At 37.1% G+C, this 14309-nt stretch overlaps 1 protein-coding gene across 4 annotated transcripts in view; it reads left to right on the top strand.

The window, feature by feature from the left end:
• RPRD2 (regulation of nuclear pre-mRNA domain containing 2) overlaps positions 1–14309 on the top strand; it is a 113246-nt gene that overhangs the window by 54129 nt on the left and 44808 nt on the right. For all 4 annotated transcript variants that reach the window (XM_058275303.2, XM_058275302.2, XM_058275305.2 and 1 more), the window contains exon 2: positions 427–556. In XM_058275303.2, coding sequence (XP_058131286.1) covers positions 427–556 — 130 coding nt within the window. The remainder of the gene's footprint in view (positions 1–426; positions 557–14309) is intronic.

Genomic DNA, 14309 nt, shown 5'->3' on the forward strand with positions numbered 1-14309 from the left:
TTCAACAATTTGCCTAAGGCCACGTTCTAATTAGATTCCAAAACCAATGCTCTTTTCACCAACCCCAGTGTTTATTCCAAGTCGAGATTGTTTAACTCAGTTTTTTGTCTTTTCAAATGTTTGGTAGAGCAATTTTGTTTTATATTAGCTTCTCCAGAGTTAATGATGTTTTGTTTTTTTAGTTCCAAACATCACCAAAGTGAAATAGAAATCTACTTGAGTACCTTGAACAGAAATTTAACCTGAACCAGTCAGGTTTTTGGGCACCATGTTCAATATATTGATCCATTAGTCCATTATCTGTTCATCCATCCTTCTATCCATGTAATAGCAGTTGCATAGTTTGAGAACACTGTATTTGGAATAAGTTCAACTAAGTATAAATTCACTAATTTTCTTTTACTTACTTTCTTTTGTTGTCCTTAGCTGCCTATCCCCACCGTTTGAATCTGTTTTACCTTGCCAATGATGTCATACAGAACTGTAAAAGAAAAAATGCAATTATATTCCGTGAATCATTTGCTGATGTACTTCCTGAAGCAGCTGCTCTAGTGAAGTAAGTAAATTTTTATTGCTCTTTGGAATCTAAGCTTAGAAAATTGAGAATTTTAGTTTCTACTCTTTTTGTTTGTTTTTGAGATATGGACCTGGGGATTGAACCAGGGACCTTGTATGTGGGAATCCGGTGCTCAACCAGTGAGCCATATTGGCTCCTGTGAATTGGTTTTTCCATTTGTTTGCTTGTTGTTTGTTTTTTTTTGTTTTTAGTAAATACCAGGGACCGAACCCAGGACTTACCATGTGGGAGGCAGGCACTCAGCTGCTTGAGTCAAATTGCTCCCCAGTTTCTATTCTTATCCTTCGACAATAATTGTAATAGGTGTACCTGCTTGCCTAAATGGTGCTTTGTTGTAACTTTCCTGTGATATATACATTTTCCTTTTTAAAAACTTTCCTTTTCAAAAGCTTTTCTGTTATTTATTCTCTGCTGCTTTTATCCTATCTTGATCATATTTATCTCCTCGCTATACTGTCTTTGCTTCCTTCAAACACTGCTTTGGTTTCTTTTTTTTTTTTCTTGAAACACTTTTCCTTTCTTCTTTCAGTGTTTTCTGAAATCTTGGCCCCTTCATGAAACCTCTGTATTTCCAGCTCTATATTGATATACTCCATTTCTGTGCTTTTTAGCAAATTTGTGTCCAGCAATTCCCAAAGTGTATTTCATAGAATACAAGTACTGTGAAGTGGTCAGAGAAAGAAGGCTTCCATGCTCAAATAATTTTTGAGTCTTCACATACTAAATTCCTCTCCTGAGATTCATACTACACATTAACATATCAGTAATCCGGTTTCTTATGGGGGCTTTGCAATACTAATTTCAAGCTGCATATCCCAGATTTTGATAAGGAACTCCTGTTCAGTTGTTTTTATTCTTTTAGGAAAAAACAAGTAAAATAATTGGTATTAAAAAATGTGTTAACTTGAAAATGTTTTATAAGTCAGAAGTTAGAAGAAAAAAGTGATTAAATAGTGCTATCCTTGATGTTCCTAAATCACTTTGTTAATTTCCTTTATTCTGATCAGCTGTTTAGCTATTGTACTTGAAAATCTAGTGGTATTGAAAAAAATTCCTCTTCATTCAAGAATTCTTCTGCTTTGAAAGGCATTCACATATTATCACAACAGCTCTAACTGCGTTCTTATATTCTCTAAAAGACTGGAACAGCAAAATTCTTATGTGGTGAATGAATAGATAATTTGAAAAATCAAAATAGCTAAATACTTCCTCTAAGTATATTCTTATTTATTTATTAACATTGACCCATTTGTGAGTATTAAACCAGTCAGAATTGAATGATCCTTACTATCTTCTTTTAGATCGTTAACTTTGGTATTTCAAAAGATGAAATTACGGTCCTTCTGGAATGAACAAAGTAATAAAGATTTATACATGTCACAAATACACAAAATAATAACAATAATACCATGTACCATCTATTGAACACTCATAATTGGCCAGATACTGTACAAAGTACTTTATGTACTTCAAGTCATTTAATCTTGAGAACAACTTTATAAAGTGTATACTATTATTATCTACATTTTAAGGGGGAAACTGTCTTAGAAAGGTTAAGTAACTTGCTTAAACTCTCACAGCTACCTTGGGGATAGCCAGAATTCCCACCCAAGAGTGTGTGGACCCCAAAGCCCATGTTTTTATCACTTAAGCATTCATCTCTATTGCCTCTTTATTATATATATAAACCCAGTGAAATTTTGAGTAAGGAAATCAGTACATTGGGTGATCTCTGCTTAGAGTTTCTGTTATAAATATCATTATAATTGCTTTAAAAGTTTGCATATTGTATCCCAGACTTTGAGTTTCATGGCCTAGTAAAACAGTTTTTTGTTTTCATTTTTAATATGGGGGATCAATATAGGGTTGCCAATTTTTATTTTACCATGTGTATTAGTCCGGATTCTCTAGGGAAACACAATTAACGAGGTATCTGTCAATAGTATGTGATTCTGTAAGAGTCTGTCATGCAGTCTGGATATGCCCAAGTCCAGGTTCCACAGGCAGGCTGCAACCAGGGGCTGCAGTGAAAGTCCAGTGAAGGTTCTTGACAAGTTCTAGGAGATGTTGGCCATCCAAAGACGGGCTGGGAAATTCTCTCTCAATGCTGGAATCACTTCCCCTTTTAAAGCATTCAGCTGATTGGGTTAAGCATCACTCATTGCTGATGCAATCTTCCTGATGTAACTATAGCCAGCTATCTATGATTTACCACTGCAGTAAAGTCAGTGGTGACTGAAGTCCATAAATGCCCTTTTATTACAGTTAGCCCAGTGCTTGCTTGACCAAACAACTGAGAACAATTACCTGGCCGAATTTACACAATAGCCTAACCATCACACCATGTAAAACTATTTTAAAAATAACTACTTGGTATTATTCCCACCATTTCACAGAAAAAAGTGGAAAGGACAGAGTAAAATACAGTCCTTTAAATTAAAATTTTAAGCTTTGAAGATTTTCTTAACTTGATGAAGGGTATCTTCTGAAACCTGTAGTAAATGTCAAACTTGATGTGAAACAGAAGCACTCCACTTAAAGGCAGGAATAAGACAGAATGTCATCATTACTATTTACCATTATGCTGGAGGTTCCATTTATTCATTTATGATAGATAGATAGACAGGTAGAATACATTTTAGAAAAGAGAATTGTCATTATTTTCAGATAGTGTGTTTATCTACCTTAGGAGTAGTCAACGTCTTTCTGGAAAGGACCAAATATATTGTAAATATTTTAGCCTTTTTTGGACCATACAGTCTCTCTTGTAACTATTCAACCCTACCATTCTAATATAAAAGCAGCCATAGAAAAAAATACATAAATGGATGTGGAAGCAGCAGGCCAGATTTGGTTCAGGGTCTGTAGTTTGCCAGCCCCTGGCCTACATAGAAAACTCAAATTCAACTAAGAGAGTTTCGCTAAAGATCTATATTAAAGATGAACCTACAAAATCAGTAGTTTTGCTATATGTATATGTATGTATATATATATTGCTATATATATGCTAGTAGTAGCTAATTAAAAAATGTAATTAGAAAAAAGATCCATTTTGCAACAAAAAGTTCCCCCCTCCCCAAATAAAAAAAAACCCTACTCAAGAATAAATGTGCTAGGTGTTGTGTTAGTCAGCAAAATACCAGAAATTGGTTGGTTTTTATAAAGGGTATTTATTTGGGGTAGAAGCTTACAGTTAATAGGCCATAAAGTGCAAGTTACTTCCCTCACCAAAGTCTAATGCCATGGGGAGCAAGATGGCTGCCAACTTCTGCCAGAGTTTGGGCTTCCTGGGTTCCTCTCTTCCTGGGGCTCATTTCTCTCAGGGCTTAGTGACTGTTTTCTCAACAAGGCCAGCTGTAGACTATTAGGCGACCAGTTCTGTCTCTCTCCCCAGGGTTTGATTCTCTCCAGGGCCAGCTGCCCTACTCCTCTGTGTGCTTACTTCCTGGGCTCCAACTCAAAACTCCAACATCAAAACTCAGACTCTGTCCTTCTCTATATCTTTTATCTTACTGACTTACTTAATCTTACTGACATAGCCCAATCAAAAACCTAATCATAATTTAATCATGCCCAGGTACAGACCAGTTTATTTATTTATTTATTTATTTATTTATTTATTTATTTATTTATTTATTTTTTAAAGATTTATTTTATTTATTTAATTTACCCCCCTCCCCTGGTTGTCTGTTCTTGGTGTCTATTTGCTGCGTCTTGTTTCTTTGTCCGCTTCTGTTGTCGTCAGCAGCACGGGAAGTGTGGGCGGCGCCATTCCTGGGCAGGCTGCACTTTCTTTTCACGCTGGGCGGCTTTCCTCACGGGCGCACTCCTTGCGCGTGGGGCTCCCCTACGCGGGGGACACCCTTGCGTGGCACGGCACTCCTTGCGCGCATCAGCGCTGCGCATGGCCAGCTCCACACGGGTCAAGGAGGCCCGGGGTTTGAACCGCGGACCTCCCATATGGTAGACGGATGCCCTAACCACTGGGCCAAAGTCCGTTTCCCCAGACCAGTTTAGAAACATAATCCAACATCTATTTTTGGAATTCATGAGCCATATCAAACTGCTACAAGTGTATAACGCTTTTGTAAAGAAAACTTTTAAACTTTACTAAAGGATATTGAAGAAGACCTGGATACATGAAGATACATACTATTTTGAAGGGAAAGATTCAGTAATTGTTAAAAATACGATTCTTCTCCAATGTTCTCTGTAAATTCATTGTAATCCCAGTCAAAATCTCAATTGGGTGTTTCTTGGAACTTGATAAGCAGATTTAAAAATTCATATAAAAGAATATGTATCCATGCTAATTTTTTAAAAAAGAACAGTAATGCAAGAGTTCTCAAATCATTGATTAAACAAGAGATGACAGAAAAGGGAAACCGAAGCTTTCAACTAAGTTGGGAAACATTTTTGCCAAGTAATTATCCATTATTACAGTTTCTTTCATTGCATTTCAATTTATATTTCCTTCACTGTTTGTAAATTCCATAGGAAATTTAGGCCGGGAAGCTGGAGATATTGTTTTAGGCATAATAGTTACTAATGTAATGAATCTATGTGGGAGGAAAGGGTGTAAACATAGGTAAACCAATCTGGTGATATTTATTTGCAATTCGTGTCCTGGAGATCCTTGTTAACGAACAAAAATGACAATTCATCTGACTGACTACATTGTTAGAAGAACAAAATAGTGGAAACGTCGATTTGCACAGGGAAATTATCTTTAGAATGGTTGAGTTGATTTTTCACTTGGAAAACTGTAGACTTCTCTGCCACTGGCATAAGAAATGAAGGTTTGCTTGAATTTTGTCACTATTGTGAGAATAGGTGTATCTTTGATGTGGTTGGAACTTTTCCAAGGTCTGTCATTATCCAGGCTTTCATAAATGAGAGTCATTTTTGCTTTTAAGTTCTCATCTTCAGTTGAACTGAAAAGTGCATTTATGCTAGTTGTTATTGTTAGAACTCATTGTGTTTTTATTTTTGCTTTAAGGATGTAGGAGAATTATGTATATGACCTTGATTGGGAAAAGCATTTATGACAGGTCATTTTTGAGAAATGACAAGCTTGTTGTTCTGAAATAAACCAAGCAAAACGGGGTTTCTGATTATTGGTTAGTTAAGTCTTGAAACCAATTGGGAGTTTGGATTTTGGCAGTTCTCTTTCTCAGACCCCCTTTTTTCTTTTTTTTAATACTCTTTCAGAGATTTATCAACTCATTGATTTAATAATAACTGCTACATCTGTATTTGTAGGTTTTTGAACATTTCTTAAAACTACTTTCTGGGAATTATTACGTCAGTATTCTGTGATGACATTCATCTCAGAATGTGTAAAAGAATTATACACCTTACATTCACATAAAACCCAACTCTTAAATAAATGTATGTGAAAATATGTTATAAATTGAAAATTGCCCTACAAATATTTGAAACTCATGGTAACCAACTTTGCAGCTAAGCAGATTGGATTTTAATTAATCCTATTTACAAAATGAGAAAACCAAAGCCCAGAGCAGTTAGGAAATTACCCAAAGTAAAATGATAACTTCATAAAAGAGCCAGGACTAGACCCCAGATTTTTCTGACTCTTAGTCCTCTTTTATTTCTCTTCTATCACATAGCTCTTCTCCTAAATCTAATTTAACAGGTTTTTACCTTATCATCTTAGTCATCTTTAATTCTTTTCTCTTCATTTCTTAGTCACCTCCCAGGGACCATTTTACCCATTAATGTTTCTTCCTCCTTTTCTCTTTGCCTTTTCTTTTCCATTACTATCACTGTATTTGATGCATTGTATTTGTATTATTACAGCAGCCTCCTAACTAGTTTCCTGGCTTCTGGTATCCTTTTCATTCGCTTCAGGCTGCCTGCACACTGATGCCAGTAGTAAAAAGGTTTAAGACGATGGGTTCTGGAGTCAGGGTACATGAGCTTGAATCCTGGCTCTCCTATTTCCTGACAAGATAATAAGATTAGCCTCAGTTTTCTTATCCCTATATAATAGGGCTAATAATAGTTTTTTTTACCTACCCTATAGAATGTAAGGACTAAAGAGTACATTTTACATATAAAATTTATATAGCTTAGAACAATAACTAGCATATAGTAAACACTAAGTAAATGTTAGCTGCTGCTAGGGTGATAATAGTGATTACTTCCCTGATTATTATTATTTTTTTTTAAATAGAGTTTTATTTTTTGTTATTATTTTTTCTATCTGGTTGCATCATTGTCTTTTTGGTGCGTTGCTTCACCGCACAGGGGCCTGTACCTCTCCACTCCGCACAGGTCTGGAATGCCGTTTTTCTTTTTTAATCAGGGGGTCCCAGGGATCGAACCCGGGTCCTCCATATGGTAAATGGGAGCTCAGTTGTTTGAGCCACAGCCACTTCCCTATTATTAACCAATTAATGTTACCAAATCACTACTCTGATCATTCTTTAAAATATATATGTTTTTTATTGTTTTTATCTTAAAATATGTTTTTATATTGCTTTTTGATTTAACAAATTGCTTTCCGTCTTTATTATCTTCTTCGATTCTCGAACCAACCGTTTGCTGTAATTAAGGACAAAGATTTTTATCCACATTTTACAGATGAGGATGATTAAAATAAATGATATGAGGAGTGGGTGTAACTCAGTGGTTGAGTACCTTCTTCACAAATAAGTAAGTAAGTAAATACATAAATCTGCGTTAAGATCGGGAATTGAAATCATGTCACCCAGTAGCCTTCATTGACTTCTTTTTACTTGCAACATTGTATCAAAGCTCCTTAGGAAGGTACTTAAAGCCTTATAACAATCAAAGCACCACTTTCCTTCCTTCCTTTCCTTGCCACCAATTCTCCTGAATCCCAGTAATGACCTCATTGTTCTAGTCAAACACTCATACTATATGTCTTAATATATGTACTTGTGAATTTTTTTTTTCTGGAGTATCTCTTTTTTCTTGGGAAGCACCACAGCGTAGAGATTGAAATGTGAACTTTGGAATCAGTTTGCTTGGGTTCAAATCCTGGATCTGTCACTTGTTAAACTAGGTACTTAACCTTTCTGTGCTTCAATTTTTTCATCTGTGAAATGAGAATAATGGTACAACTTGTCTCTGGTGGATGATGTGCAGATTAAAATGAGCTAATAATATATGTAAAGCACTTAGAAAAGTATCAGGAACATAAAAATACTCCAAAAATTGTTAAACTGAGTAGCTATCGCAAGAAATTAAAAAGATTAAAAAATCAAAGGGAGGAAGTATATAATAAAATAAGAGCAGAAACTTATTAAAAACAAATGTACAATAGAAGTATTCAACAAAAGAAACATTGATTCATTGAGAAAATAATAAAATTGATAAACTTATGGTGAGGTTGATCCAGAGAAAAGAAAGAAGGTATAAATAAACAAGATTAGGAGTTTAAAAGATGTACATTATTATAGATAATGGAGACCATAAGAATAGGATAATATAACTAACTTTATACCAATAAATTTGAAATTTTAGGAAAAATGGTTTAAATAAATGCAAGTAAAGTAGCTTAAAGAAAAAGTGGAGGACCATGGAGCCTAGAGTGATTACAACTGAAAATGGGAGGATTGCATCCAGCATCCAGGTGGAATCTGAGCCTCCTCTTGACATAAAGGTGCAATGGACACAACCAATCCAGTGTCCACATAGAAGAGGTGGCATTGGATTGGGAAAAGTGGACATAATGGACAAAGGGTATGGGGAAAGGCAGGAAGAGATGAGAGGTGGAGGCGTCTTCGGGACATGGAGCTTCCCTGGATGGTGCTTCAGAGGTAATCACCGGACATTGTAAATCCTCACAGGGCCTACATGATGGAATAGAGGAGAGTATGGGCCATGATGTGAACCAATGTATATGAGGTGCAGAGGTGCCCAAAGATGTACTTACCAGATCCAATGGATGTGTCATGATGATGGGAACGAGTGTTGTTGGGGGGGGGAGAGGGGGGGTGGGGGGGTGGGGTTGAATGGGACCTCACATATATATTTTTAATGTAATATTATTACAAAGTCAATAAAAAATAAAAAAATTAAAAAAAAAAAAAAAAGTGGAGGACCTTATAATCCTATAACCATTGGAACAATTCACTTAGGAGTTAAAAATCTTCCTATAAAGTCATTTCTGACTTAGACTTTTCACTTGTAGTTCACCAATTATTGAAGGAAGAAATAATTCCTAGCTTACACAAGCTGTTCTAGGTGCAAAAACTCAATCTAGGGAAGCTGATATGGCTCAACAATATAGGAGGTCCAGGATTCGATACCCAGGGCCTCCTGGTCCGTGTGGCAAGCTGGCCCGCTTGGAGTGCTGCCACGCACAAGGAGTGTCACCCTGCACAGGAATGGCCCCCACGCAATGGAGTGTAGCCCCACACAGGAAAAGCAGCCCGTCCAGGAGTGGTGCCGCACACATGGAAAGCTGATGCAGCCAGATGGTGAGTGCAACAAAAGAGAGACACACAGAAGAGACAATATGAGATGCAGTGAACTAGGAAGCTGAGGTGGAGCAAGAGAATGATCACTTCTCTTCCACTCTGGAAGGCCTCAGGAAGGGTTCCCGGAGCTGCCTAGTGAGAATTCAACAGACACAGAAGATGACACAGCGAATGGACACAGAGAGCAGACAATGGAGGGGGGGAGGGGGGGGAGAGATAAGAAATAAAAACATCTCAATCTAGTGGCACATAAAGAGGATAATGCATCATAACGATGTGGGATTTATTCCAGGAATGGAAACATGATTTAATATTGGAAAATAAATGAATGTAATTCACCAAGCTTAAAAACTGAAAGAGAAAAATCATGTGATGATCTTAAAAGATAGAGAAAATGTTAGTGAAAAATCCATTCAATATAAAACAAACTGGAATAGAAAGGAATAACTTCGGTCTAGTAAAGAGAATCTTCCAAGAATAAAAACCTAACGGCAAACATGCTATGTAAAAGGAACAATACAAAGGGTGATGCCCAGTATCAGCATTTCTATTTAGCTTTGTACTGGAGTTCGTAGACAGAGTAATCAGGCAAGAAAAATAAACAAAAGGTATAAATGTAAGAATTGAAGGGCGAAAAAACAAATTATCATTAATTACAGATGGTAAGATTATATACATGGAAAGTCCAAAAGAATTTACAGTTAAATTATTGCCATTAATAGAATTTAACAAGGTTGCTGGACTGATTTCAGTATGGTTACTGGTGCCCATCGGCCACCCATTCTTGTGGCTCCTTCATAGTTTGTAAAAATGTTTCATAACAATGTGAGGTGGTGGTGGGGAGATGTATGGGAATCCTGTATGATGATGTGCATATTTATTTTGTAAGATAACAACTTTTACTATATGCTTGTTGTTCAGGTATGTTCATGTTTGAATGATATACTTAATAAAATTTTTAAAAAATGTACAGTGTGCAACAAAATTACATGACAAAGAAACAGAAATGATGGCTTCTCCAAAGGAAGAGAAAGAAAATTGGGAAAACAACAAGGAAAGGGACCAGACTGTGGAAGTACTAGAAAAAGACTTGTAAAAAATGGTCTTCGGGAGTGGATGTGGCTCAAGTGGTTGAGTGCCTGCTTCCCACATGGGAAGTCCTGGGTTCTGTCCCCGGTTCCTCCTATAAAAAAAAACAAAAACAAACAGCAAGCAAACAAACAAAAAAAACCAACTCAGGAGCCATTATGGCTCATTGGTTGAGTGCCATCTTCTTGCATACAAGGTCCTGAGTTCAATCCCCAGCCCCCGTACCTAAAAAAAAAAAATTATATTCATTATGCTCAAGGAAAGGAAGGAAAATACAGAAAACGAACTGAAGAATAATAGGAAAATAGTTAATATGCTCATGAGAGGCCAAAAATAGTCTCAATATAGTATAGTTAATTACCTTAACTATATTCCAGTAACAAAGTAAGGAAATGAAAAACATTTTAGTCCTTTATACTGCCCCCTGAAAAATGAAAATACATAGAAAAAAATCTTAACAAAATATATGTACAGTTTCTTATGATCTCAATAACTGTGTTTTTTTAATTTACAAAATGGTTCTGAATTTTATATGGAAGTATAGAGAGCTACCTACACTCCAACTCTGTCCCCCAAAGAAAAGAAAAGAAAGCCAAGAAACACTTAAAGAAGAATAACAAGGTGGGGTGCCTAATTATAGAGCTATGGTAAATAAAGCAATATGGTTTTGTCCCAGAGATAGCCAGAGACTAATGGAACATGATAGGAAGTCTAGAAACAGACTAATGTGTATATGTACATTTAATTTACGTACAGTGTGCAGTTAATGAAAGAAGAAGAATTTCTTCATAAATAGTGGTGGGACAATTGGCTACTTTTTTTTTTTAAGATTTTTCATTTCTCTCCCCTTCCTCTCCCCGCCGCCCCTCTTGTCTGCTCTCTGTGTCTATTCACTGTGTGTTCTTCTGTGTCCACTTGCATTCTTGTCATGTGGCACCGGGAATCTGTGTCTTCTTTTGTTGAGTCATCTTGCTGCATCAGCTCTCCGTGTGTGCAATGCCACTCCTGGGCAGGCTGCGCTTTTCTTGCGCTGGTGGCTGTTCTTGTGGGATGCGTTTCTTGTGTAGGGGGCTCCCGCATGTCGGGGACACCCCTGTGTGGCATGGAACACCTTGCATGCATGAGCACTGCGCATGGGCTGGCTCACCACATGGGTTAGGAGGCCCTGGGTTTGAACCGTGGACTTCCCATATGGTAGGTGGATACTCTATCAGTTGAGCCAACTCTCTTTCCCACAATTGGCTCTTTATGTATTAAAAAACCAAATTAGGTCCATTCACATCATATTCAAAAATTAATTCCATGTAAGTTACTTAAATGTGAAAGAAAATATACCTTTTTGAAGATAGTATAAGAGACTATCTCATGACCTTACTTCATAAGATTGATAAATTCAGGTGCATTAAAATGAAGGCTTTCCATTTATCAAGCGACACGATAAAAAGAATAAAAAGACAAGCCACAGTGGTAAGAGAAAATATTTGCATAGTAATCAACAGAGTTCATATAAAGTATAAACAGAGAATAACAAATCCATAAGAAAATGATAGAGAAATTAAAAATTAGAAAATTTTACCTGACACCGTATTAGAAATTAAATAAAGTTAATATTTATTAATAATTACCATAAATAACAATTTTATGAAAAATAAACATTAAGAATTTAATGAGAGTGGTTTTGTTTTACATTCTTGTGAATCTCTTTAATATCTAGCAGGTAGATTATCTTGTTTCTGCATTCTGTCTGTTGTAATGTCAAATGCCATATAATCCTGGAACTGTTGAGCTGTATCATTATGTACTGTATAATTCAGAGTCCAGTCAGGTTACAGAAACCACACAACAGCAACTTAAATGGGAAATTTAATATAAAGAACTGTAAATAGGCAAAAGGTAACTACCATAAGGTTTATGTGATGAAATAGTATCTGCCAAAATCATCTATTTACCCCTGGACCTGAAAGAAAAAGCCCTTTTCTTTTCCTGGCTGAAATTCAGACCTGAGGAGAAGATGAGTGCTATAGTAAGTGGTGCCAAACTGTGCTAAAATGATGCTGAGTCCTATATGCTGACTCAACTTGAGAACAGAACAGCAAAAAAGAATCCTTACTGCCTCTTTCAGCCTTGCAGTGTCATTGGCAGAGCCTGGCTCAATATTATCAAATGAGGCAAAGAAGGGTAGGTTTGGAGCTGAGAGGCAATAAAATAATAACTAGCATGCATAGGGCAAAACACTTTCAAGTCCCTTAACATCAGTATTATTAAGACTGTGGTATGATGGGAGTTCTTATATACTTTTTGTTGTTGTTGTTGTTGTTGTTGTTACTTTATTTCTCTCTCCTGCCCTTCCCCGCCAGTTGTCTGCTCTCTGTGTCCATTTGCTGTGTGTTCTTCTGTGTCCGCTTGTATTCTTGTCAGCGGCATGGAAATCTGTGTTTCTTTTTGTTGTGTCATCTTGCTGCATCAGCTATCCAAGTGTGCGGAGCCACTCCTGGGCAGGCTGGACTTTCTTTCGCGCTGGGTGGCTCTCCTTACAGGGTGTACTCCTTGCACGTGGGGCTCCCCTACGTGAGGGGCACCCTTGTGTGGCACTGCACTCCTTGTGTGCGCATCAGCACTGCACGTGGGCCAGCTCCACATGGGTCAAGGAGGTCCTGGGTTTGAACCGCGGACCTCCCATGTTTTAGGCGGACACCCTATCCATTGGGCCAAGTCCGCTTCCCCTTATATACTGTTGATTCTAGGGTAAATTGGTACAGCCACTTCTGAAACGTTTGTTAGGTATGTCTTGTGGTCTGGTGATTCCATCCCTAGGCTTCCACTTCTGAGAAGCTTGCATGTGTGGAGCAAGATTAAGGGAAGAAAATTTTTATAGCAACATTGTTCATAGTAATAAAAACTTAGAAACAGCCCAGATATTTTCTGCAGTAAAATGGATAATTGTAGCATATTCATGCAATAAATTTCAGTTACAAGCAACAACGTAGCTAAATTTCACAAAATATTGATAGAAAATACAAAGGAATCCTTACATATGTATAGTTTGATTCCATTTATATGAAATTTAATTAGGCAAAACTAAACTATTTATACATACCTAACTATTAAAACTATGAAGAACAATAAGGAAATGATTATCCCCAAAGTTTACCATCTCAGGTGGATAGAAGAGAATGTAATCTTGAATGTGTCTACTGTGGTCCTCTGGGAAGCTAGCAGTTTTATTTCTTGACTTGGATGTTCACTTTAAAATTATTTTTTGAATAATCATATATACATATATTTTGTGTAGTTTTTCTGTCATAAATTTTACATTTTCAAAAAGTAAGCAATTAGGGGAGCAGATGTGACTCAAGTGGTTGAGCAACAGATGTGGCTCAAGCAGTTGGCTGCCTGCCTCCCACATGAGAGGTTCTGGGTTTGGTTCCCAGTTCCTCCTAAAGAAGATGAGCTGATAAAACAAGCTGATGAATGAGTAGACATAATGAGCAGGGAGCAGATATGGTTCAAGTGGTTGGGCACCTGCCTCCAACACAGGAGGTCCCAGGTTCGGTTCCCAGTGCCTTTTAGAGAAGATGAATAGACATTGAGCAGACACAACAAGCAGACACAATGAGCAAATGGATGATGGAGCCATCTTGGGGAAGAAAATAGAATGCAAAAAAGACTGATGTGGACTAACATTATTTCTAAATTACAATATTAGGTATATGAATTAAAGAAGAAGTTGATTCCTTTTGAAAATTTAATTATTGGCCCAGAAGAGTAAATTGTGTAATAGACCATATGTTTTTTGTCACTACTTTCTATCCCCCAGATTTTGAGCATCTGCTGCTAGCAGGATATCTGGATTGATAGATGATTAGTAAATGTTTGTAAAATGGATGATAGATGGATATACCATGGAGTATTATAAGCCAGTGTTTTTAAGATTTGTTATTTATGTATCACTCCCCCTCCCCCCGGCCCAGTTGTCTGCTTTCTGTGTCCATTCGCTGTTTGTCTGCTTGGATTCTTGTCACCTGGAATCTGTGTCTCTTTTTGTTGCATCATCTTGCTGCATCAGCTGTGTGCGACGCCATTTGTGGGCAGGCTGCACTTTTTTTGCGCTGGGTGGCTCTCCTTTTGGGGCACAATCCTTGCACGTGGGCTTCCCTACGCGGGAGACACTG

This window comes from Dasypus novemcinctus, chromosome 13 (assembly GCF_030445035.2).
Source record: "Dasypus novemcinctus isolate mDasNov1 chromosome 13, mDasNov1.1.hap2, whole genome shotgun sequence".
Taxonomy (NCBI): domain Eukaryota; kingdom Metazoa; phylum Chordata; class Mammalia; order Cingulata; family Dasypodidae; genus Dasypus; species Dasypus novemcinctus.